This window comes from Muntiacus reevesi, chromosome 1, assembly GCF_963930625.1.
Source record: "Muntiacus reevesi chromosome 1, mMunRee1.1, whole genome shotgun sequence".
NCBI classification, from domain to species: Eukaryota; Metazoa; Chordata; class Mammalia; order Artiodactyla; family Cervidae; genus Muntiacus; species Muntiacus reevesi.
Genome location: NC_089249.1, coordinates 193,243,837 through 193,271,451, shown reverse-complemented (window position 1 = coordinate 193,271,451; position 27,615 = coordinate 193,243,837). Strand labels below are relative to the sequence as shown.

The following is a 27,615-nucleotide window of genomic DNA, read 5'->3' as shown; positions in this document are numbered from 1 at the left end:
ACAGCAAATTCCCGTTGGCTATCTTCTCATGATTATTAAAGGATACCTAGATATTGCAAAATCACAACTCGTATGTTGCTTGATGTAATACACAGTCCTCTGTGGCATATAATAAATATCCATGTAGAGTCCTGTAACTCTACATAAAAGAGTAACATAAATTTAAAATGCTCTAGTGGTATAGACAGCTTCTCTGGTGGCTTTATATCCAACTGAAGGAATTTCCATAGGTCAAAACTCCAATTTGTACTTTTCCCCAAGTCCCTGTGAATACCATCCCTGTGCATTTCCAATTCATGGTGTTCAAAAGGGCCAAGTCTAATATATAGTTCCAACTCCATAACTTAACTAGAGGAATTTATTTCATAAAGACCGAGATAGAAAGTACAATGGTGGTTACCAGAAATAGAGTAAGGGACAATAACAAGTTATTATTTAACAAGTACCAAGTAGTAATTTGGGATGATGAAAAACACCTCGAGATGGATGGTGGCAATGACTGCATAACAATAAGAATATGCTTGGGAACTTCCTGATAGTCTAGTGGTAAGGACTCTGTATTTTCATTCCCAGGGCACAGGTTTAATCCCTAGTTGGGGAGCTAACATTCCACTAGCCTCATAGCAGCCACACCTACCCAAAAATGTATACTTAATGCAACTCGACTTAACTGCATACTTAAAATGGTTAACACAGTAAATTTTACATGATGTACTTCTTACAATAGTAGAAAATTGTGAGTAGAGAATTACTAACAGTAGTATCTAATGGATCCTCCAGAAATAACACATCTGGGGGAAAAAGTTTTAAAACCAGCATGATTGGCAGTGCCTCTCTTAGAGACTGGAGAAGAAAATGGCAACCCACTCCAGTATTCATGCCTGGAAAATCCCATGGACCAAGGAGCCTGGTAGGCTACAGTCCATGGGGTCGCAAAGAGTTGGACATGACTGAGAGACTTTTCTTCTCTTAGAGACTCAGCTGTATAAAATATCTGTGCAGAGGACCCTAAAGTGCTAGAGGCTTCTTTAGTAATATATAGAATTTTATATATTTCAGCTGTTTATCTAAAATGGATATTTTAAATCAATTAGTAAATCAAAACTCAGATTCTTAGAAAATGTTAGTTTTAAAAAAACTACTAAAGTCAGATTGTAAATGGAGAAATGTAGAGTATGAATAAAGAGAATATAAAGAGACTGGTTAGCTGGTTATTTCAAAGACTTAATATACTGAACAAAACATCTCACACAAAACATTATTTTTTGTGTGTGAGGCATTGGGACTTCAAGGTTCTAAGGGGTTTTTCTCCAGTTGTGGCACAATAGTTTAGTTGCCCCACTGCATGTTGAGATGCTTGTTTCCCATCCAGAGACTGGATCTGTGTCTCCTGAATCTCCTGCATTGCAAGGTGGATTCTTAACCACTGGACCACCAGGGAAGTCCCACAAAACAGTATTTTAAAATACCCACAAGCAGGGTCACTTCTGTAGGCAGCCTGTTGGGGAAGGTCAGTAGTCTCACAAGTACAGCTGCTTCAGTCGTACAAAAACAGGAATTCCCTGTTCACAGGCAGGTACCAGAGGGTGGGTCAAATACAGGGGGTCATGCAAGGACAGTAGTGGACAGATGTCACTGACAGCCAGTGCTTGGGGGAGGGGGGGGAAGGAACTTTATTTTTAAAATGTTTTTTAAATTGGAGAGTGAGTGCTTTACGATGTTGTGTTGGTTTCTGCCATACAACATGAATCAGCCATAAGGATACATATGTCCCCTCCTTCTTGAACCTCCCTCCCAACCTGCACACCATCCTACCACTCAGGACCAGGCTGAGCTCCTTGTGCTGTACAGCAACTTCCCACTAGCTATTGTACACGTGGTAGTGTATACATGTCACTGAGTGAGTTGCTCAGTCATGTCTGACTCAGTGATTTTCCAAGTTGCTCAGTTGTGTCCAACTCTTTGGGACCCCATGGACTGTAGCCCACCAGGCTCTTCTGTCCCTGAAATTCTCTGGGCAAAGATACTGGAGTGGGTAGTCGTTCCCTTCTCCAGGGGATCTCCCCAACTCAGGGATCAAACTCAGGTCTCCCGTGTTACAAGCAGATCCAAACACCGCTCTCTTAATCTACCCCACCTCCTGCCTTTCAGCCTAAGTCCAAAAGTCTGTTCTCCAGGTCTGCATTTCTAGGTCTTCCCTGAAAATAAGTTCGCAAATATAATTTTTTAGGTACCATATGTATGTTTTTGGAGAAGGAAATAGCAGCCCATTCCAGTATTCCTGCCTGGAAAATCCTATGGACAAAGAGCCAGGCAGGCTACAGTCCATGGGGTCACAAGTCAGACATGACTTAGCAACTAAACCGCATACATATGTATTAATATGCAATCTTTGTTTTTCTCTTTTTGAGTTACTTCACTCTGTGTAACAGGCTCTAGGTTCATCCACCTCACCAAAACTGACTCGAGTACGTTGCTTGTATTGGTAATACTCAGTTGTATATATGTACCACAACTTCTTTATCCATTCATCTGTCAATGAACATAAAGCTTGCTTTCTTGTCCTATCCACAGCAAACTGTGGTGCAATGAACACTGGGGTACATGTGTCATTTTCAATTATGGTTTTCTCATGGTATATGCCCAGCAGTGGGATGCTGGGTCATGTTAGTTTCAGCCCTAGTATTTAAAGACATCTCCATACTGTTCTTCATAGTGGCTGTATCAACTTACATTCCCACCAACAATATAAGAAGGTTCCCTTTTCTCCACACCTTCTCCAGCATTTACTGTTTTTAGATCTTTTGATGATGGGCATTCTGACCAATGTGAGATGATACCTCATTGTAGAGTTCACTTGTATTTCACTCATAATGAGTGACGTGGAGCATCTTTTCATGTGTCTGGGGGCCACCTCTATGTCTTCTTTAGATAAATGTCTGTGTAGGTCTTGTGCTGATTTTCTCACTGGGTTCTTTGTTTCTCTGGTATTTGATCTGCCTACGCTGCTTATATATTCTGTAGATTTATCCTTTTTCAGTTGTTTCACTGCAATTATTTTCTCCCATTCTGAGGGTTATCTTTTTCACTTTGTTTATAGCTTCCTTTCATGTGCTAAAACATTTAATTAGGTCACAGTTGTTTATTTTTGTTTTTATTTCTATTACACTAGGAGGTGGGTCAAAGAGATAATGCTATCATTTATGTCAAAGAGTGTTCTGCCTATATTTTCCTCTAAGGGTATTATAGTTCCCAGCCTTACATTTAGGTCTTTAATCCATTTTAAATTTCTTTCGTGTACAGTGTTAAGAAGTGTTCTAATTTCATTCTTTTACATGAGGCTGTCCAGTTCTTCCAGTACCACTTTTTAAAGAGGCTATCTTTTCTCCATTGTATATTCTTGCCTCCTTTGTCCAAGAAAAGGTGCCCACAGGTATGTGGGTTTACTTCTGGTCTGTTTCTGTGCCAGGGCCATACTGTCTTAATGATTGTAGCTTTGTAGTATAGTCTGAAGTCATGAAGGTTGATTCCACCTCTACACTCTTTCTCAAGACTGCTTTGGCTATTTGGGGTCTTTTGTGTTTCCAGACAAGTTAAAAAACATTTTCTAATTCTGTGAAAAATGCCATCAGTAATTTGACAGGGATTGCACTGAATCTGTAGATATCACTGGATAGTACAGTCATTTTCAGAATATGGATTCTTCTAATAACAACATGATACATGTCTCCAACTGTGTTACCTTTGATTTCTTACATCAGTATCTTATAATTTTCGGTACAGAGATCTTTTGAATGCTTAGGTAGGTTTTCCTTGGTATTTTATTTTTTGTGTTGTGATGATGATGGAATTGTTTCCTTAGTATCTCTTATTTTTCAATGTTAGTATACAAGAATGCAAGGGATTTCCACATATTGATTTTATTTCTTCCAACTTTGCTGAATTAATTGATTAGCTCTAATGATTTTCTGGTGGCATCTTTAGAGTTTTATACGTATAGTATCATGTCATCTACAAAAAGAAAGGTGAGTCTTGACACACATCAGCCTGCAAGATGTATTTCAAGGAAGAAGCCTGCACAACAGTGCTATGTATTCCCAGCTCAGGGGAGCCCAATAGCTCCTGGAACTGCCTTTGGAGATATCTGGGCTCCAATCTACCTGGCTGGTGCAAAGGCATCACCTCATCTTTCATGCCACTGCAGGGACCTGGTATGCAAGAGTCACCATGGGTTGAACTGTATGTATGTGTCTAAACATGTTTTGTGATCAAGAACTCTAGGCTTTGTTCTAGAGACAAGACATGATAGATTCAGGCAAAGGCATTCCTGAACTAGTCTCCTTACTTTTCCCATTACTACTGAGATATGAATGATAAGATTGATCCCCGTATTCCTGAAGTTTATGGTGTTTCTCCAGTGTGAGTACACTAGTGAATGGTAGAGGGTGAAGAATTGGTGAGTCAATCCTTTCCCATGTTTATTACCCTCAAAAGAATTCTCTCCTGTGTTGATTTTGAAAATGTTTAGTAGGGGACCTCCTTGGATGTCCAGCGGTTAAGGCTCTACCTTCCAATATAGGGGGCATGTGTTAGATCTCCAGTCGGAGAACTAAGGTTTCACATGCTGCATGGTGCAGTCAAATATTAAAAACAATATGTTAAGACAGGAGGAATCAGCAAGGGCTTTCCCACATATCATGTTCCAATGGCTTCTCTCCCAATGTCATTGTACATAGAAAGTAAGTATTGAGGAACATAAAAAGGTCTACCCACGTTCCTTACAAGAATATGGTTTCTCTCCAGTGTGCCTTCGCTTGTGCATGGTAACAGACAAAGAAGTGGTAAATGTTTTCCCACATATATTGCACTCAAAAGGCTTCTCTCCAGTGTGAGTTCTAAAATGTTTAGTAAGACGTGAGGAAACAGCAAAAGCCTTCCCACATCTGTCACACTTAAAAGGCTTCTCTCCAGTGTGAGTTCTAACGTGTTTAGTAAGACACGAGGAATCAGCAAAGGCCTTCCCACATTTGTCACACTTATAAGGCTTCTCTCCAGTGTGTGTTGTCATATGTTGAGTAAGGCCTGAGACTCGAGTGAAGGTTTTCCCACATTTTTCACATTTAGCAGTCTTCTCCCCAGTATGAGATTGTAAATGTCTACGAAGAATAGAAGAAAACCCAAAGCCTTTCCCACATGTATCACATTTATAAGGCTTCTCTCCAGTGTGTGTCCTCATATGTCGAGAAAGGTATGAGGACTGACTGAAGGTTTTCCCACATGTGTCACATTTAAAAGGTTTTTCTCCAGTGTGAGTTTTCTTATGTTGAGAAAGGCCTGAGGACTGAACGAAGGTTTTCCCACATGTGTCACACTTAAAAGGCTTCTCTCCAGTGTGAGTTCTGAAATGGTTACTAAGATATGAGTAAGCAGCAAAGGCCTTCCCACATTTGTCACACTTAAAAGGCTTCTCCCCAGTGTGTGTTCTCATATGCTGAGTAAGGTATGAGGTTTGTGTAAAAGTTGTCCCACATATGTCACACTTAAGAGGCTTTTCTCCAGTGTGTATTTTCATATGTTTAGTAAGGCATGAGGATTGAGTGAAGGTTTTCCCACATGTTTCACACTTAAAAGGCTTCTCTCCAGTGTGAGTGTTCATGTGTTCAATAAGGCGAGAGGAACCAGTGAAGGTTTTCCCACAGTCTTGACATTTGTATAGTTTTATTCCAGTGTGAATTTGACTGTGAACACGAAGGTGTGAGGACGACCCAAAGGCTTTCCCACATTCCTTACATTTATACAGCTGCTCTCCAGTGTGAGTTTTCGTATGTCCAGTGAGGTCTGAGAATCGATGGAAGTCTTTCCCACATACCTTACACTTATAGGCCAGGTCTCTAGTGTGAGTTTTCATATGTCCAGTGAGGTTTGAGGATTGACAGAAGTCTTTCCCACATTCCTTACATTTGTAGGGTTTTATTCCAGTGTGAATTCGACTGTGAACTTGAAGGTATGAGGAGGATACAAATGCTTTCCCACATCTCTTACATTTGTAGGGTTTTATTCCGGTGTGAATTCGTATGTGAATGCGTAGGTATGAGGATGATCCAAAGGCTTTCCCACATGTGTCACAATGAAAAGGCTTCTCTCCAGTGTGTGTTTTTATATGTCGTCTACGGCTTAGGGTTGCATCAGAGAATTTTCCAGAATCCCCATGTATGTAGTGTTTGTTAGCTGTGTGAGTTGGTACATGTGCATGGAGGCTTGTTGACTGAATGGAAGCTCTCCCACATTCATTCCAATTGTCATGTCTTTTTTTCTTCTGAGCTCTCATTTGTGCCTGAAGAAAAGACTCATTAGCAAAGGATCGCCCAAGATCTCTGTGTTCTAAGGCTTTCTCTGGTATGCTACATTGCCAGTACACAGTATCTGGAGTCAGCCTGATGGCTTTTCCACACTGATTAAACATGGAACATTTTTCTCCAGTAAAGGATTCGTTGTGCAGAGTAAGGAAGCTTTTTCCATAATGATTATATTCATAAGACTTGCCTCCATTTTCAGTTCTCCTACTAAGGTATGAGTAGTCACTGTCACTGAAGTCTTTCCACCTGTGCTCACAGTCATACAGTTCCTGTCCATTGTGGCTCTGTGTCTGTGGAGAAATGGATGGATGATGATTCAAGATCTCTCAGATTCATTAACTGATCCTACCCATCTCAAAACAGAAACATCATTACAGAGAGGATGATGATTTTTACCATCTCTGTTACATTCATACACTTTCTGCCCTGTTGATTTCTTTAAAGTCAAATGATGAAATCCTTTTGACACAATGAGGTGCCATATACTCTAATGGTAAAACAGTTCAATACAATTTCATTGAATTGTTCTCAAAGTTCATTGTCTAATTATATACATGGTAATGATTCCTTGTGGGAAGTCTGCAGCAACTATTCCTAACCTTGGGTTAGGAAATTCCCAAATTGATCATAATCAGAATTTGTTGACAGACACTGCTGTCTCTGGGGTGAATGCCACTCAAATATCTATCACTAATGTTCATGCTGTATGGAAATCCCAATATTAATTAAAAGGAAAATAAGTATTTTTTATAAATGAAACTTACTGATCTTACCATTTGTACCCTATTTGATGTTTTTTCCTGCAAAATATCCTGCTGAATTCCCAAGTCATTGGATGTAAGTTGCATTTCCCATTCTAAAGTAAAAGAGAATAACAAATTTAAGACTTTGCAAAAAGAAATGGATGTTAATGGGGTTAAAAACAATAAGGCTCATCTGTATAAGTTTCCAATTTAACATATCTTTTAAAAAGGCAACACAGACATGAGGAATTTGACTATGACAAAAATTAAGCAAGAATATATATATGTAGTCAAAATTGAGTACTTGATTTAAAAGACGAGTCTATGAAGAGTAAAAAGGAAGAAAAGAGAATATTATTAGGGAAAGTTCTGGACAATATACATCAACATGATAAAACTAAGGGACTTCACAGGTGGTCCAGTGATTAAGAATCTGCCTGCCAATGCAGGGGGCACATGTGAGATCCCTCGTCTAACTAATATGGCAAGAGCCAAGGCTGTGTGCTACAACTCAGCCTGCACTATAGAGCCCAAGTGACACAACTAGTGAGTCTGGAGGCCCTAGAGCTCATTCTCTGCAAGAAGAGAAACTACCCTATGAGAAGCCTGCACACCAAAAGTAGAGTAGCCCCTGATCGCTGCAACTAGAGAAAGTATGCACACAGCAACAGAGAGCCTATATACAGCACCCTCACCCCACCAAAATATAAATAAATAAATAAATAAATAAATATATATAAAACTAATACAGAAACAAAAGGCTATTTTGTGAGACCACAGGAAAGTCTGATTAAATTTATGTATGTATGAGAAGTTCAAGAAGTCACAGAACATTAGAAACCAATGTCCTCAGCCTTCTGAGAGAAAGCCCATTTCAATAAGCTTCCTTCTTATAAATTCAAAACACACTGAAATTGAATTGACATGGGAAGTTCTTTATAATTGCTCACCTTGGAGGATTCCTCTCTCCACAGTTTTTAATACTTCTTGTTCCAGCCAAGAGATTAAAGTGGGTTTGAATGCCTGATATCCTGTTCACAAGGAAAGATATATTAATGAAAAAGTCCCTGTCAAACACGACAAACCTTCCCATGAATCAGGTCCTATATCTAATCAAGTCATTAGAATGAATGCGGTAATAATTTTCAAAGAGATAAAAAGGCAAATAGCTCCTCTTTCAGTGTGTCAAAGAGACTATCTGTGGCCAGTGAAAAACATATTCACACCTATGTGAACATTTACAAAGCACTGAATGTTGTTAAATGGGAAATAAAGTAAATGTAAAAAGATGTTTGGTCTCATGGAGAAGCCGCTAAACTAGTGGTTGCCAAATGTTGGTTTCAAGAATCATGCCCACTGCTTGTTAAAACACAGATAACTGGGCCCAAATTCCAAAGTTTCATTCACTATGCCAAAGGTGAACTCTTGAGAATGCATATTTCAAACAAGAGTCATGATAATGCTGTTAGTTCTCAAAGCACATTGTTACAGAAAGCATACTGGAGTAAAACTCATTCCTTAGATACGAGTGTCTACTAGTTTCCATTGTGTTCAGATTGGCATCACCCATCTTGGAACATAGAAGGTACAGCACATATATGTCCATTCCCTAAGAGTCTATAAGGAATGATGGCAGCCTTACCTGCTGTGGTCAGGTTCTTGTAGTTTTCCAGCATCACATTTCCATATAGCTTTCTCTGAAAGGGGTTCAGTAAAGTCCACTCTTCCTGGGTGAAGTACACAGCCACATCAGCGAAGGTCACTGAGTCCTAAACCATTGCACACACGGTAGTTTCAGTAAAGTAAGATCTCCAACCATGTACAGCAGAGAATGAGGAAGGGAGCCCCAATATCAACAGAGGGCCTTAAGGTCTCTCATCATCTCTCCCAGGATACAACGGTCTTAGCTCTCCTTTCTAGCTACAGCCACTCGTGACTGATATGGAACCAGTAACACAATCCTAAACAAATTACACATACTTGTGCAAGCTAATAAATAAGGTCACTAAGAAATATATACTCTTGGAAAAAGCCCCTTGCGCCAGTTGGACGCTGTCTTCAACTGTGTCCCGCTTCCCCCGGTTCGCAGTCCGGCCTCCCAGGAGGGGTCTCTTCCCACAAGGGCCCGGCACGGCCGCCTTCATGGCCGAGGTGAAGGTGAAGGTGCAGCCGCCCAACGCGGATCCGGTGGAAATCGAAAACAGGTAAATCGGGGAGTGAGGCTCGTTCCCCGTCTCTAAAGGCCCCCTCTCTCCCGGACCCTTCTCTCGTCTCTAGAAGATGGCACACTTAAGAAGTTCAGAGCTAGTCGGACAGTTGACGAGATTGTGTGGCCGGCCTTTCCCTGGGTCTGTCAGGGAAGCTGTCTGCTCAGGCGCACCTTTCCTTAAGGTGATCCACGCTCAGAGTGAAGACTCGGCGTTTCCCTCCGGGAAAGTGTTAGTCGCTTGGTCGTGTCAGACTTCTTGCGACCCCATGGGGTACTGGTATAAACACATTCTGATCCAGGATCGCCCTTGTTACCAAGGAACTCCCGTGACGGAAGGTTTAACCAGACAGGGTGCAGTTTTCGATTATGAAGCAACAGACACTAAATAATTTGAGCGCAATATTTAAGTGAAGTTTTTAGGGCACCCAACGCATCTTACGCTTACCGAAATCATCTCCCAAAGCATCTCCAATACTCTGGGCACCTGATGCGAAGAACTGACTCTCTTGAAAAGATCCTGAAGCTGGGAAAGACTGAGGGCGAGAGGAGAAGGGGACGACGAGGATGAGGTGGTTGGATGGTGTCACCGACTTAATGGACACGAGTTTGAATAAACTCCGGGAGTTGGCGATGGACAGGGAGGCCTGGTGTGCTGCAGTCCATGGGGTTGCAAAGAGTCGGACACGACTGAGCGGGTGAACTGAACTGAACTGAAGCATCTTACAATTTTATATTCTCTACCGTGCACTGCAGTGTTTAGGTTACCACAGAATTTATGAAGACCCCAGCTTTCTTAAACTGTTACTTATTATTAACACATGATGATCCTGTGACAAGGTGAAACGAGGTTTATTTTTGTTTGTTAGGGGTAATTCAAAAAACAGGTCCCAGTTGTGGTGAATTGTCCTAAAAAAACTTTGACTTCCCTCCAGAAGTGTTTGATCTGCCTCCTGCTTACAGACGTATGGCTACCCAAGGCACTGTCTCTTCACTTTGTTGTACTTGTTGCATCTGAGAAAATTGAAGCCTCAGCTTTAATGTGTTTTTCTGTGTTTTCATTTGATTTTTGTCCTAATTTAAAGTTCATATAAATAAGAAATGCTTCTCTTAAATACAATAAAAATGCAAACATGTACTTCAAAAAAAAAAAGAGAAATATATACTCTCATTCTGTACCATGTCAAAACAGTCAAAATAAAACACATGCAGAAGCAATCATGAGACAATATCAGAAGGTAATTACCAAAATACTAAGATTATTGAGAGCAATCCCTTAGCAATATGAGACCTTTCACATGGGGAGGAAATTCAAAAGGGACTCAGACTGGCTTTATTTAAGAAGTTGTGTACATAGGTCTAACCAGAAGGAAATGTTTCCATATGGTGCATGCAGTGGCTCACTCTGTATTAGGATGCCCTGTCTTCTTACCTGAGAACAATCACTCAAACACTCAGCTACCATTCTGTCTTGCCTTTATCCTTTCCTCAGGATCGCATAAAGGGTCCTTAGAAGGAAGATCTATGAGAAAAGAAAGAAGGCATGGGCATTCAGAGATGATCATAATTCCCACAATCACTGTGTGAAAGTCATTCCATTCTAGTTCAACATCCCTGAATATCCCTGCACACTCAGAAAATGTCACACTGAGAGGAAAGCAGGTGAAGTAGGACCCTGAGCTCACCTCCCCCTCAGGAACATATCAAAAATACATCTATATGGAGCCCCTTCCCACTGAAAACAAACTGGAGACATTCAAAATGATGTCCAAAACCAAGGCTGTAAAAATGATCCATAGAGTCAGGTTAGGAAAGGAGGGGAATTGATCTGGTTTTAGTGCTCGCTGCCAAGTAGTGTGCACACTTGAGGATATGCAGCAGATCTGGACCCAGCACTGCATCTGAATAAGATGAGTTAACCCAGTGCTGACACTTGTGGAGGTGGTGGATCAGGAGCTGTCTGTATACCTGACTGGCTTCCTAGATAGTCTCAGTGTGTGTCTGGCCAGAAAAACCCTCCTGTTCCAGCATTGCTTCCTCCAAGGCAAAGGTACCCTTGCTGGGAGCAGAGAGAGTGCAAACATGGAGAGAACAGAACCGACTGAGAGGCAACACTCAGGGCTTCTGCTTCCAGGACCTTGGAACCAGACCTGGCTCCTGCTCCTGATGATCAGGTAGTGATAACCATGGTGCACAGGAGAAAAACAGCTCACACAGGGCTCTGGTTCTAGCCACTGTATCTCCAGCACAACTTCCCAACAAGGACACCCTGAGGAAAGACATAACCTATGCTCACCACATTTTATTTTTTGTTTTGAAGATTTATTTACTTATTTCTTTGGCTATGCTGGGTCTTCTTTGCCATACTCAGTTACAGTGGGCTGGGGCTACTCTGTAGTTGTGCATGGGCTTTTCACTGGGTTGGCTTCTCTTGTTCTGGAGCACAGGCTCTAGGGTGAACAGACTTATTAGTAGTTGCAGCATGTGGGCTCAGTAATTACAGTACCCAGGCTCTAGAGCACAGGCTCAATAGTCATGGCACACAGTCTTAGTTGCCCTGTGGCATGTGGGATCTTCCTGGACCAGAGATCAAACCCATGTCCACTGCATTGGCAGGTGGACTCTTCACCACTGACCCACGAAGGAAGCCCCTTTATTTGTATTTTTAGAGTTTTATTTCTTAAATTTTGTCCATGCCACACAGCTTGTGGAATCCGAGCTCCGCTACCAGGGATCAAGCACTGTAGTGGAATGTGGTGCCTCAATCAAGGGACTGCCAAGGAAGATTCTCCTCTGCTTAAATTCAACTCTCCCACCAAAGCTACTGCACACAAAGACTGCGTGTTGCTGCTGCTGCTAAGCCACTTCAGTCATGTCCGACTCTGGGGGACCCCATAGACGGCAGCCCACCAGGCTCCCCCGTCCCTGGGATTCTCCAAGCAAGAACACTGGAGTGGGTTGCCATTTTCTTCTCCAATTCATGAAAGTGAAACGTGAAAGTTTTAAGTTGCTCAGTCATGTCCGACTCTTAGCGACCCCATGGACTGCAGCCTACCAGGCTCCTGCATCTATGGGATTTTCCAGGCAAGAGTACTGGAGTGGGTTGCCATTGCCTTCTCCCAAAGACTGCACAGGGACCTACAAAAGGACACACCTTCAAAGATGGGATAGGTAAGTATTTCACTTAATTTCACAGAGACAGAGAAAGTGAAATAAAATGAGGAGATAGAAGAATTTGTTTCAAACAAAAGAACAAAGATAAAACATAGATGAAACAACTAATTTAACACAGATAAATAATATACCAAATAATCAGTTTAAAGCATTAGTAAAAGAACTCCAGGGCTTCACCAGATGAAGCAAATGAAGATGAGATAGGCAGTCTACCTGAAAAAGAATTCAGTGTAATGATATTAAAGGAAATAGTCACCCAAGTCCAGGAAGCCCAGAGTGTCTCATAAAGAAAACCCCCAAAAGAACTGTACCAACACACATATTATTCAAACTAACAAAAATTAAACACAAAGAAAAATGAATAAAAGCAGCAAGGGAATGCTGGTGGAAAAGGAAACTGATACAGCCAAATGGAAAACGATAGGGAGATTCCTTTAAAAATTAAGAATAAATCTACCATATGACTCAGAAATCTCACTACTAAATTATAGTGTTTATTGCAGCAATATTTATAATAGCTAGGAAATGGAAGCAATTTAGATGTCCACTGATGGATGAATGGATACAGCAATTATGGTACGTTAATACAGTGGATTTTACCCAGCCATAAACGGGAGCAAGTCTGAGTCAGTAATAGTGGATGAACCTAGACCATCTTATACAGAGTGAAGTCAGAAAGAGAAAAAAAACAAGAATCATATATTAATACATATACATGGCAGGTAACAAAATGGTACTTATGAACCTGGCAGAGAAGCAACTTGTGGACATAGAAGGGGAAGATGAGGGCGGGGTGTATTCAGAAAGCAGTACTGACATATATACACTATCATGTGTAAAATATTAGTGGGAAGTTGCTTAATAATAAAGGGAGTCCAGTCTGGTGCTCTGTGATGACCAACAGGGGTGGAATGTGGGAAGAAGAGGGAGACTCAGGAGGGAAGTGATACATACATACATACATACATGTAAACGTGTGACTGATTCTCAGCGTTATATGGCAGAAACCAACACAAAATGTAAAGAACAAGAATGCTAGGGCTTTCCAGGTCATTCAGTGGTAAAGAACCCATCTGTCAATGCAGGAGACATGGGTTTGATCCCTTGATCAAGAATATTCCCAGGAAAAAGAAATGCCAACCCACTCCAGCATTCTTGCCTGGGAAATGTCATGGACAGAAGAACCTGTTAGTCCATAGGGTCGCAAAGAGTTGGACATGACTTGGTGACTAAAGAACAACAACAAATAAGAATGGAGAAAAGAATGAATGAACATAGTTAAAGTTGTAACAAGGAACATAAACAATAAAAAAGAACCAGTTGGATCTGAAGAACAATAAAATAACTGAAATAAAAAACATGCTAGAAAGTATTAACATCAGATCAGGGGGCATAAGAGAATGCACAACTGATATGGAAGATAAAATAACAAAAATCAGAAAAACAGAAAGAGAAAACAAATTAAAAAATGAGAACTTTCTGGCAATACCCTGGCAGACTAGTGGGCCTGGGTTTGATTCCTCATCGAGAAATTAAGATCCTGCAAACTGTGTGTTGTGGAAGAAAAGGAGACAGGTTAAGGAGTCTCTGGTTTAACATAAACGATTCTAACTTTCTCGTAATTGGGTCTCAGAAGAAGAGAGAAAAAGAGGAGGGAAAATGTATTTGATAAAAATATGAAAACATAGAGCTTGCTGTAGCTCAGATCATGAGTTCCTGATTGCAAAATTTAGGCTTAAATTGAAGAAAGCAGGGAAAACCACTAGGCCATTCAGGTATGACCTAAATCATACCCATTATAAGTGAGGGTGACAAACAGATTCAAGGGATTATATCTGGTAGTCAGAGTGCCTGAAGAACTATGGATGTAGGTTCATAATATTGTACAGGAGGCAGTGACCAAAACCATCCCAAAGAAAAAAATGTAAAAAGTCAAAATAGTCGTCTGAGGCAGCTTTACAAATAGCTGTGCAAAGAACAGAAACAAAAGGCAAAGGAGAAGAAGAAAGATATATACCCAAATGAAATACAACTCCAGAAAACTGCAAGGAGAGATAAAAAGGCCTGCTTAAATGAATAAAGCAAAGTTAATAGAGGAAAACAACAGAATGGGAAAGACTAGACATCTCTTCAAGAAAACTGGACATATGAAGGATGTTCATGCAAGGATGGGCATGATAAAAGACAGAAATGGTATCATCAAACAGAATCAGGGAAGATTAAGAAAAAGTAGCAAAAACACACGGAAGACCTATTTAAAGAAAAGTATTAATGACACGGATAACCACGATGGTGTTCTCACTCACCTAGAGACAGATATCCTGTGTGAAGTCAAGTAGGCCTTCGGATGCATTACTACAAACAGAGCTAGTGGAGGTGATGGAATTCCAGCTGAGCTATTTAAAATCCTAAAAGATGATGCTGTTAAAGTGCTGCACTCAATACATCTGCAAATTTGTAAAACTCAGCAGTGGCCACAGGCCTGAAAAAGGACAGTTTTCATTCCAATCCCAAAGAAGAGCAATGCAAAAAAATGTTCAAACTTCCATACAATTGCACCCATTTCACATATGCTAGTAAGGCTATGCTCAAAAATCCTTCAAGCTAGGCTTCAACAATACATGAACCAAGAACTTCCTGATGTACAACATGGGTTTAGAAAATGCAGAGGAACCAGAGATCGAATTAAGGCAAGGGAGTTTCAGAAAATTGTCTACTTCTGCTTCATTAAGTATGCTAAAGCCTTTGACTGGGTGGATCACAACAAATTGTGGAAAATTCTTAATGAGTAAGAATACCAGACCACCTTAACTGTTCTTGAGAAAACTGTATGTGGATCAAAAAGCAAATGAAGTGGACAGGGACTGGTTCAAAGTTGAGAAAGGAGTACAAGAAGGCTGTATATTGTCACCCTGCTTATTTAATTTCAATGCAGAGTACATCATTTGAAATGCAAGACTGCCAGAAGACATTATCAACAACCTCAGAAACACACATGATACCACTCTAATGACAGAAAGTGAAGAGGAACTAAGGGGCTTCTTAATGAGGGTGAAAGAGGAGAGTAAAAAAGCTGACTTAAAACTCAATGTTAAAAAAACTAAGTTAATCATGGCATCTGTTCCCATCACTTCATGGCAAAGAGAAGGGAGAAAAAGTAGGAGCAGAAACCATATTTTCATTATCTCCAAAATCACTGTGGATGGTGACTGCAGCCATGAAGTTAAAAGACGTTCGCTCCTGGGGAAAAAAACCTATGACAAAACTACACAGCATATTAAATAGCAGAGACATCATTTGCCAACAAAGGTCTGTTTATTCAAAGCTGTTTTTCCAGTCATAGAGAAGACTCAGTGCCAAAGTATTCATGCTTTCAAACTGGTTCTGGAGAAGATTTTTGAGAGTCCCTTGGAATACAAGGAGATCAAACCAGTGAACCCTAAAGGAATCAACCCTGAATACTCATTGGAAGGACTGATGCGGAAGCTGAAGTTCCAATACCTTGGCCACCTGATGCAAAAAGCTGACTCACTGGAAAAAAACGTGATGCTGGGCAAGACTGAGGCAAAAGGAGAAGGGGGTGGCAGAGATAAGATGGTTAGATAGCATCATTGACTCAAAGACATGGATTTCCCAGAGAAAACTCTGGGAGATACTCAAGGACAGTGAAGACTGACGTGCTGCAGTCCATGAATCACAAAGTCAGACACGTCTTAGCAACTGAACAACAACAACAAGAATGACTGAAAATTTCCTGAAGTGGAAGAATGAAACAGATATCCAGCTACAGAAAGCACAGAGTCTCAAACAGGATGAACCCAGAGACATACACCAAAAAATATCATAATTAAAATTCAAAAGGTAAACAGAGAATTCTAAAGGCAGTAAGAAAAAACAAGGAGTCATATACAAGGGACCCACTTAAGGCTATCAGCTGGTTTTTCTGCAGAAACCGTGCAGGACAGAAGGGCATATACTTTGAAAGTGCTGAAAGGAAAAAACCTACAAATTAAAGATACTCTACCCAGCAAGGTTATCATTCAAAACTGAAGGAGAAACAAAGAACTTTCAAGTAAGCAAAAACTAGAGGAGCTCATCAAATCTAAAACAACTCTAAGAGAAATAGTAAAGCGTCTTCTCAAAGTGGAAAAACAAGCAGAAGAATGTATAGGAAAGAAAAGTCCCATTAGTAAAGTAAACATATAGTAAAGCCTGTGCAACAACCATTTAAGTAAGCAAGTACAAAATTAAAAGAAACTGTAACTACAACAATCAAGTAAGTATTAAACAAGAAATATGACATTAAAGACAAAAAATGTGCATTAAGGGGGAAATAACATAGATCTTTTAGAATGTGCTTGAAATTACATCACTACTAGTTTAAAACAAGCAGACCACTATTAGTTTAAAACAAGCAGATTAGTTACAGGTCAACATATGAATCCCAGGGTAATCACAAATTAGTAAGGCTAAAGACACACATACAGACTGAAAGTAAAAGGATGGAAAAAAGATAGTCCATGCAAAGGCAAACAAACAAGAATTTGGAGTAGCGATACTCATAGTAGACAAAGCAGACTTTAAGACAAAGTCTAAATAAAAGACAAAGGACATTATGTAATGATAAAGGTATTAACACAAGTGAATGTAACAGCTGTTAACATATGTGTATCTAATACAGGAGAAGCTAAATAAATTAAGTATTTACAGACATAAAGGGAGACATTGAGAGTAATACAATAATAATAGGGAATTTTAACACCAAACTAGCATCAGTGGACCAGAGAAGACAATGGCAACCCACTCTAGTACTCTTGCCTGGAAAATCCCATGGACGGAGGAGCCTGGTAGGCTGCAGTCCATGGGGTCGCTGGGAGTTGGGCACAACTGAGCGACTTCACTTTTATGCATTGGAGAAGGAAATGGCAACCCACTCCAGTATTCTTGCCTGGAGAATCCCAGGGACGGGGGAGCCTGGTGGGCTGCCGTCTATGGGGTCACACGGAGTCGGACACAACTGAAGCGACTTAGCAGCAGCAGCAACAGCAGCAGTGGACAGATCATCCAGACAGAAAATCCAGAACAAAACAGTAGTCTTAAGACACATTTGGCCACTTGGACTTAATAGATACCTACAGGACATTCCAACCCAAAATAGAGACATAAACATTCTTCACAAGTGCACACGGAATGTTCTCCAAGACAGATGACATGTATGGTCAACAAATTTAATGGACAGAAATAATATCAAATATTTTTCCTGACCACAATGCTGTGAAACAAAGATATTCAATTACAGAAAGAAAAATGGGAAAAGAACAAATATGTGGAGACCAAACAACATGTTACTACAAAACGAATGGGCCAATGAAGATATTGGAAAATACCCTAAGACACATGAAAATAGAAACAAAATGCCCCCAAATTGATGGGATGCAGCAGAAATAGTCATGATGGGGGATTTTATAATGATACAGGCCTATCTCAAGAAGTAAGAAAAATGTCACGTAAACAACCTAATCTACCATCCAAAGGAATTAGAAAAAGAAGAACAAAGCCTTAAGTCAGCAGAAGGAAAGAAGTAATAAACATCAGAGAGAAAATAAAACAGAGAACCCCACTCCCCCTAAATTAGAAAAGATCAATGAACCCAAGAGCAGGTCTTTTGAAAAGATAATTAGTGTTGATAAGGTTTTAGCCTGTCTCATTAAGGAAAAAAGGAGACCCAAATAAGCAAAATAAATAATCAAAGAGGAGAAATTATAACTGATTCCACAAACACAGAAATAATCAAAAGGGAATACTATGAGAAAAAAAGAAAGTATGCTATAAACAGTTATATGTCAATAAATCGAACAACTAGAAGAAACATGTATATAGAATTACAAAACCTTTGAAAACTGAATAGGAATCCATGGATAATCTAAGTAGACTGATTACTAATGTTGAAACTGAATCAGCAATCAAAATTCACCCAAATTAAAAGTCCAGGCAAGGCAGCTGCACAAGAGAATTCAATCCCACGTATAAAGAAGGCTGAATACATATACTTGTGCCACACAGCATTTGGGATCCCAGTTCTCTGACTACCAGGGATTAAATCAGTGCCTCCTGCATTGAAATAGTCTTAAACACTGGACCACCAGGGAAGTCCCTTAATGTCTATTTCCAAAAACAGAAGAGGTGGAAATACTCCCAAATTCTTTCTATGAGACCACAATTACCCTGATGCTAAAACCTGAAAGGGGCAGTATAAAAAAAAGTTAGATTACAGGCCAATATTTCTTATGTATAGGGACACAAAAATTCTCAGCAAAATATTACTAAATAGAATTCAACAGTCTATAAAATGGATTATTCACAATGATCAAGTGAGATTTATTCCAGGGATGAAAGAATGGTTCAACATCCAATCATCAAGCAATGTCATACACTACATTAATAAAAGGATACTAAAAATCACAGATAATTTCAATTAATGCAGGAAAAACATTGAATAAATTCACCATCTATTCACGATAAAGACTCATCAAAGTTGGTATGGAGGGAACACATCTCAACATAATGAAGGCCATGTATGACAAGCCCCAGCTAACATCATACTCAATGGAATACAGAAAGCTTTTCATTTAAAATCAGAAGTAAGACAAGAATGCCCACTCTCATCACATCTCTTTAATGCAGTATTGGATGTCCCAGCCACAGCTATCAGATGAGAGAGAAACAAAAGGCAGCCAGATTGGAAAGGAAGAAGTACAACTGCCACTCTTTGCAGATTACATAGTACTATATATAAAAAACCCCTAAAGTCACCATCCAAAAACTATTAGAACTAATAAATGAATTCAGTAAAGTGGCAGTATACAGGATTAATATAAAGAAATCTGTTCCTTTTCTATACTGTAATAATGAATTACCAGAAAAAGAAAGCAGAAAAAAGAAGTTCCTTTGAAAAACAAATCAAAAAGAATTACTAGAAATAAACTTAACCAAAAAAAGACCTGAAAACTATATAACAGTGTAGGAAACTGAAGATGATATTACAAAGAAGTGGAAAGATACTCTGTGCTCATTGACTGAAAGAATCAATACAGTTAAAATTCCATACTACCCAAAGCAACCAGAAATTTAATGTAACCCCTAAGGAAAGTACTCATGATATTTTTCAAAGAACTAGAACAAATAATTCTTAAATTTATATAGAACTAGAAAAGACTCTGAAGATCCAAGGCAGTATAGGCAACAAAGAACAAAGTTAGGGGTACCACAGTCATTGACTTCGAACTACACTACGTGTGTGTGTGTGTGCGTGCGTGCTCAGTCGTGTTCAACTCTGCGACCCCATGGGCTCCTCTGTCCATGGGATATGCCAGGCAAGAATATTGGAGCGGGTTGCCATTTCCTTCCCCAGGGAATCTTCCTTCCCCAGGGAGCAAACGTGTATCTTTGGTGTTTCCCTCAATGGCAGGCAGGTTCTACACTACACTACAAAGCTACAGCAATGAAAACCACATAAAAATGATATGAAAACAGACCCATAGATGAATGGAATAGTATAAAGAGCCAAAAAATAAACCCACACACTTAGAGTCAACTAATCTTCTACAATGCAGTCAAAAATACACAATGTAGAAAAGACAGTATCACCAATAAATGGTGCTGAAAATACCAGACAGCTCATGTGAAAGAATAAAATTGGAATATTTTCACATACCATGTATGAAAAAAAGCTCAAAATGGATTAAAGACCTAAATATAAGACTAGATGCTTGAGCTTCCCTTGTAGCTCAGTCAGTAAAGAATCTGTCTGCAAGGCAGGAGACCCGGGTTTGATTCCTGGGTTGGGAAGATACCCTGGATAAGGAAATGGCAACCCACTCCAGTATTCTTGCATGGAGAATCCCATGGACAGAGGAGCCTAGCAGGCTACAGTCTATGGGATTGCAAGAGTCAGACACGACATAGTGACTAAACCACCACCAGAAACCATAAAACTAGAAGAAAACATACACAGAACGCTGTTTGACATACATATTAGCAGAATGCTTTTGGCTGTCTCCTAAGGCAAAGAAAACAGAGGCAAAGATAAACAAATGGGATTGAAGTAAATGTAAAAGCTTTTGTAAAGCAAAATAAACAATAAAAAAATGTAAAGACAAAAAAAAGTTAAGACAATCTACTGAATGGCAGAAAATATCTGCAAATGATATGACCAATAGACTAAAATAAAAAATATGTAAATAGCTCATACAATTTAAGATTAAAAAAAAAAATCCTATTTAAAAAATGAACAGAAGGCCTGAAAAGACATTTTCCCAAGGAACACACACAGATAGCCAACAGGCTCATGAGAAGATTCTTAACATCGCTTATCGTTAGAGAAATGCAAATCAAAACTACAGTGAGCTATCGCTTCATACAGAATGGTCATCAAAAAGATCACAAATAACAAATCTGCCCAGACTGTGAAGAAAAGGGAACACTGGTATTCGGCTGGTGGGAATGTAAATTGGTGCAGCCACTGTGGAAAACAGTACGGAGATTCCTCAAAAAAACTGCACCATGATCTAGCAATTCCATTCCTTTGGATGTATATCCAAAGAAAATGAAAACAGTAATTTGAAAAGACACACACATCCCAAAGTTCATAGCAACATTATTTACAGCAGACAAGTTACAGAAGCAACCAAAGTGTCCATCAACACATGAATGGATGAAAAAGATTCAAAAATGAAATATTATTCAGACTCACTGGAAAAGATTGTGATACTGGGAAAGACTGAGGGCAAGAGGAGAAGGGGGCAACAGATGATGAGATGGTTGGATGGTATAACTGACTCAATGGACGCAAGTTTGAGCAAACTCAGGCAGATAGTGAAGCATAGGGAAACTTCCACTGTAGCGGTCAGGGATCAAAACCTGTTGGGGTAATAAGATCCTGCATGCCTCCGGGAGATAATACCCCACATACACTGTGGCAGGGCCAAAAATATACATAAATAAATAATGGTGGTGGTTTAGTGGCTAAGTCATGTCTGACACTTGCAGCCCCATGGACTGTAGCCCACCAGGTTCCTCTGTCCATGGGATTCTCTAGGCAAGAGTCCTGGAATGAGTTGCCAATTCCTTTTCCAGGGGATCTTCCCAACCCAGGGATTGAACCCAGTCTCCTGTCTTGGAGGATTCTTTACTACTGAGTTACCAAAGAAGCCCCAAATAAATAAACACACAAATACACACTAAACAAGGGCTTTCTGTGATGTTCTTCCAGGGCTAATCCTCTAATATGGCTCAAATACAATTCCCAAATCTTTCTTAATGTTTTGTGGAAAGTTCAGTTCAGTTGCTCAGTCCTGTCCAGCTGTTTGTGAGCCCATGGACTGCAGCATGCCAGGCCTCCCTGTCAATCACCAACTCTTGGAGCTTGCTCAAACTCATGTCCATCGAGTCACTGATGCCATCCAACCATTTCATCCTCTGTCGAACCCTTATCCTCTTGCCTTCAATCGTTTCCAGCAACAGGGTCTTTTCCACTGAGTCAGTTCTTTGCATCAGGTGGTTAAAGTATGGGAGCTTCGGCTTCAGCATCAGTCCTTCCAATGAATATTCAGTACGGATTTCTTTTAGGATTGACTGGTTTGATCTCCTTGCAGTCCAAGGGACTCTCAAGAGTCCTTACCAACACCACAGTTCAAAAGCATCAATTCTTCAGTGCTCAGCTTTCTTTACGGTCCAGCTCTCACATCCATCCATACATGACTACTGGAAAAACCATAGCTTTGATGACATGGACTTTTGTTGGTAAAGTCTCTGCTTTTTAATATGCTGTCTAGTCTGGTCATAGCTTTTCTTCTGAGGAGCAAGTGTCTTTTAAGTTAATGGCTGCAGTCACCATCTGCAGTGATTTTGGAGCCCAAGAAAATAAAGTCTGTCACTGTTTCCCCATCTATTTGCCATGAAACGATGGGACTGGATGCCATGATCTTTGTTTTCTGAATGTTGAGTTTTAAGCAAGCTTTTTCACTCTCCGCTTCCACTTTCATTAACAGGCTCTTTAGTTTCTCTTGGCTTTCTGCCATAAGGGTGGTGTCATTTGCATATCTGAGGTTATTGATATTTCTCCCAGCAATCTTGATTCCAGCTTTTGATTCATCCAGTCCAGCATTTCACATGATGTACTCTGCATATAAGTTAAATAAGCAAGGTGACAATATACAGCCTTTTCCCAATTTGGAACCAGTCCGTTGTTCCATGTCTGATTCTAACTGTTGCTTCCTGACCTGCATACAGATTTCTCAGGAGGCAGGTAAGGTGGTCTACTGTTCCCATCTCTTGAAGAATTTCCCACAGTTTGTTGTGATCCACACAGGCAAATGCTTTCGTGTAGTCAATAAAGCAGAAGCAGATGTTTTTCTTGAATTCCCTTGCTTTTTCTATGATCCAACGGAGATGTTGGCAACTTGATCTCTGGTTCCTCTGCCTTTTCTAAATCCAGTTTTAACATCTGGAAGCTCTCAGTTCACATACTGTTGAAGCCTAGCTTGGAGAACGTTGAGCATTACTTTGCTAGCGTGTGAGATGAGTACAACTGTGCTGTAGTTTGAGCATTCTCTGCATTGCCTTTCTTTGGGACTGGAATGAAAACTGACCTTTTCCAGTCCTGTGGCTACAGCTGAGTTTTCTCAATTTGCTGGTATACTGAGTGCAGCATCATCATCTTTAATAGCATCATCTTTTCAGATTTTAAACAGCTCAGCTGGAATTTCATCACCTCCACTAGCTTTGTTTGTAATAATGCTTCCTAAGACCCACTTAACTTCACATTCCAGGATATCTGGCTCTAGATGAGTCACCACACCATCGTGGTTATCTGGGTCATTAAGACCTTTTTTCTATAGTTCTTCTTTGTATTCTTGTCCAGAGATAAACACACCCACCTTTGGTTACCTAACCTATGACAAAGGGAAGAATATCTGATGAAGAAAAACCAGACTCTTCAATAAGTGGTGCTGAGAAATCTGGACAGCTACATGTAAAAGAATGAAATTAGAACACTTCCTAACACCCTACACAAAAATAAACTAAAAATGGATTAAAGACCTAAACTTAAGCTGAGACACTATAAAATTCTTAGAGGAAAACATAGGAGAAACACTCTTTGACATATGTCACAATAATATCTTTTTTGACCTACCTACTGAAAATTTAAGAAATTGAAAGGGACCTAATTGAACTTAAAAGACTCTTCAAAGCAAAGGAACTATAGAGAAGATAAAAAGGCAACCCTCCAATTGGGAGCAAAAAATTTTCTAAGAAAGCAATACGGAAGGGTTAGACTCCAAAATATACAGATAGGTTATGGAGCTCACTATCAAAAAAGAAAAACAAACAATGCAATCAACAAATGTGGCTTTCCCACATTTCTCACATTTGTAGGGTTTTAATCCAGAGTGAATATTTTTGTGACACTGAAGGCATAAAGAACATTTAAAGTATTTTCCACATTGTTTACATAAAAAAAGGACTCTCTCCAACATGAGATTTTCGATGCGTCCTAATCTCAGATCTAACAAAAAAGTCACCACAGTATTCACATGAAAAGTTTCTATCATGGGTTTCTATATGTTTTTCCAGAAAAACACCTACTTCTGTTTCACTGACTACACTAAGGCCTTTGACTTTGTAGATCACAACAAACTGGAAAATTCTTAAAGAGATTTAAAAAACCAGAACCACCTTACCTGCCTCCTCAGAAACTTGTATGCAGGTCAAAAAGAAACAGTGAGAAGTGGACATGGAAAATCGGACTGGTTCAAAATTGGGAAAGGAGTATGTCAAGGCTGTATATTGTCATCTGCTTATTTCACTTATATGCAGAGTACATGACATGAAATGCTGGGCTGGATGAAGCACAAGCTGGAATCAAGACTGCTGGGAGAAATATCAATAACCTCAGATATGCAGACGATACCACCCTTAGGGCAGAAATCAAAGAAGAACCAAAGAGCCTCTTGATGAAGGTGAAAGAGGAGAGTGAAAAAGCTGACTTAAAACTCAACATTCAAAAACTGAAGATCATGGTATCTGGTCCCATCACTTCACAGCAAATAGATGGGGAAACAATGGAAACAGTGGCAGACTAATTTTCTTGGGCTCCAAAATCACTGCACATGGTGACTGCACTCATGAAATCAAGTCTTGGTCATTGGAAGAAAAGTTATGAGAAACTCAGACACTGTATTAAAAAGCAGAGACGTTACTTCACTGACAAAAGTTCATATAGTCAAAGCTATGGTTTTTCCAGTAGTCATGTATGGATGTGAGAGTTGGACCATAGAGAAGGCTGAGCGCCAAAGAGTTTGTTTTACAACTGTGGTGCTGAAGGACTCTTGAGAGTCCCTTGGACAGCAAGGAGATCAAACCAGTCAATCCTAAAGGAAATCAGTCCTGAATATTCATTGGAAGGACTGATGATGAAGCTGTAATACTCTCACCACCTGATGTGAACAGCTGACTCACTGAAAAAGACCGTGATGCTGGGAAAGACAAAGCAGGAGGAGAAGCTGATGACAGAGGATGAGATGGTTGGATGATATTACCAACTCAATGGACATGAGTTTGAACAAGCTCTGGGAGGTGGTGAAAAACAGGAAAGCTGGGCATGCTGTAGTCCATGGGGTTGCAAAGAGTTGGACATGACTGAGCAACTGAACAACAACAGACTTAATATTTTTTATTTTTAATTGGTGGATAATTGCTTTACAATATTGTGTTAGTTTCTACCATGCATCAACATGCATCAGCCACTGGTATACATATCACCATTGTGTCTCTGTCCCTGGCACAAAGCCTAACTCATTAAAGGGATTCCACAACCACTTGTGGACTGCCAATTTGCCATTTTCCACAAAATATTCTAGTACAGTACACACAATTGAGGGAATATAAAAAACAGAATTGCAGCATAAAAATAAAGTAAGACTCACATGAAATGTCTTGGAACAAAAAAAAAAAATCAAAATGCTATAGTTCTGAGAAAGTGTGTATTTTTCATTGAAGATGAAAAAATTCTTTTGGGACATTCTTCTTGAAAACAAGTGTCCCGATGTCAAAGCTAAAATTTGTTCCTTGCATTTCTGCATAATTGGTTTTAGATATGCCCTTTAAAGTTGATCAGAAACTACAAAATGGCACAAGATCTAAGCAAGAGAATTTAATATCCACTGAAGTAAATATACATTTGCCTGATGACCTAGAAAAACAATCTAGAAGCTGACTCTCAAAATATACCCCCAAAAGTGAAATAATATACAGATAAGTTTATTCACACAAGTTAATAACAGATGCTAAAAGAAATTATAGCAAAGTGCTGGGAAGCAAGCTATTCTGAGGATCAGAATATCACTGCACCTAGGACTTTATAGGAAAGTCTACCATTAAAATAGAAAACACTGAAGATTCCTAGCTTAAGCAAGTAGTCCTACTTAGCAACACAACCAAGGGATGTCCTAAATTTACATTTCCTGATGGAATCCAACTTGATGTATAAAACATCACCTTCAAAATATGCGTAAGAAATAACCAGTAGAATACTCTCTACCAGGAGTTGGCACATTTTGGTCACAGGTGTGTTTTTGTAAATAAAGTTCTCTGGATCACAGATATGCCCATTTGTTTCCCTAAGTCGACAGTATTATTCTACTACTAAGACAGAGTTGAGTAATTCCATACCTTAATGTTCGTGATGCATCAAGCACTAACAATCTGAACCTTTTCAGACAGTAAGTTTGCCAACCATGGCTCTCAACCAATTACCAACTGACAGAAACTACAGGACATGAAGGAAAACTTAAACACACTGTGAATATAAAAGCACAAATATAAAACCGTGGCTTTTAATGTGTGACTCCTCAAAGTGTCAATATAATGAATTTAATAGACAATGGCAAGTGATCTCGGTTAAAAAAGACGAAAAGGCATTAACAGTTGTCACATATAAGCCCTGAGTGGGTTCTAGATCCCCAAAGTACCAAAAATATATTTTGGAACCACGTGGAGAGGCTAACTTATTATAGTAGATACTTCAAAATATTATTATTTTTACCTTTCTTATGTGAAATAATGGAATTCTGATATTTAGTAGGATAATGCTCACACCTTTAGAAGAAGTATTACCAAGTATTTAAAAGGCAAGTCATCATGTATGCAATTTATTTTCAACTTATTCTCAAACAACTCACTACGGTGTGTTTGTAAATCGAGGTGAGAACAAGCATGGAAAATACTAAAACTAAATGAACCTACAACAACGAACATTCACTGTACTGGAAGGTCATATTTTATTGAGGTTCTAGGCGTTACACAATCACATAATGTGGTGAAATACACATTTAATCCAAACAAATTATTTATGGTTTCTCATTCTTGAACCTGTATCAAAAAGCCTCCACCATATCTCCTGGAGACCCGTGTTTGACTGTGGGATCTTACGACCCTAGGTATTTCAGATGAGTTAACTGCTCTCGTTTTGTGTGTGTTTGTTTTGTTTGTTTTTAAAACAAGTTCTCTGTAATCTACATATATTTATATAGAGCAACATGCGCAGTCTTGATATCCGAGGAATCTGTACCTCTATGTAATATTAAAAAACAACGTTTAAACAGAAAGCCAAATTGTTTGGTGAAACGTTATTTTTCATACAAAAGAAGCAGGCGTTTAAACCAACTCTCCCCAATACTCTGAGCAACAGGGCAGTGTGGCCAGGTTCGTGACAGCTGGAGGATGTGGGGGACGGAGCAACGCACACTACAGCGGAAATTCTTTTCCTCGTGGACGAAAGTCAGAAAGAACTCATTGGAGGCTTTCAAATAGGGAAGCACAGCGAATGCCTACACCCCTTAGACGCTCCCTCACAGCACTTACCACCCGACGGTGACTCAGATCCCGCGGACGCAAAAGGAGGGGCCAGGCCTCTCTCAGGAGTCCCTTTGGAAGCCAGGTCCAACATGCTGTATAACGACTTCGGTGCATCCCAGAACCCTGCCTCGACGCAAGACTCACTCACAACAATGTGAAACACAGGACAACTAGCCTACCTCTTTCCACCAGGCGCAGACCAGCCCGATCAAAATGCTGT

General features: G+C 39.7%; 1 protein-coding gene across 3 annotated transcripts; it reads right to left on the bottom strand.

Annotated features, from left to right (window-relative positions):
• Window positions 1–16: 16 nt before the first annotated feature.
• On the bottom strand, window positions 17–27,615 carry LOC136155704 (zinc finger protein 26-like). Of its 3 annotated transcripts, none has more exons than XM_065917700.1 (6): window positions 27,575–27,615; window positions 10,738–10,827; window positions 8,742–8,868; window positions 8,050–8,130; window positions 7,130–7,212; window positions 17–6,646 (listed from the first exon to the last, which is right to left on the bottom strand). In XM_065917700.1, exons 2-6 carry the CDS (start codon window positions 10,768–10,770, stop codon window positions 4,766–4,768), a joined length of 2,205 nt encoding a protein of 734 aa, XP_065773772.1. In that variant the 5' UTR covers window positions 10,771–10,827; window positions 27,575–27,615; the 3' UTR covers window positions 17–4,765. The 3 variants fall into 3 exon arrangements, with proteins under 3 accessions (XP_065773772.1, XP_065773771.1, XP_065773770.1); XM_065917699.1 differs by lacking the exon at window positions 27,575–27,615 and adding an exon at window positions 27,402–27,531; XM_065917698.1 differs by lacking the exon at window positions 10,738–10,827 and having other exon boundaries at window positions 27,402–27,606.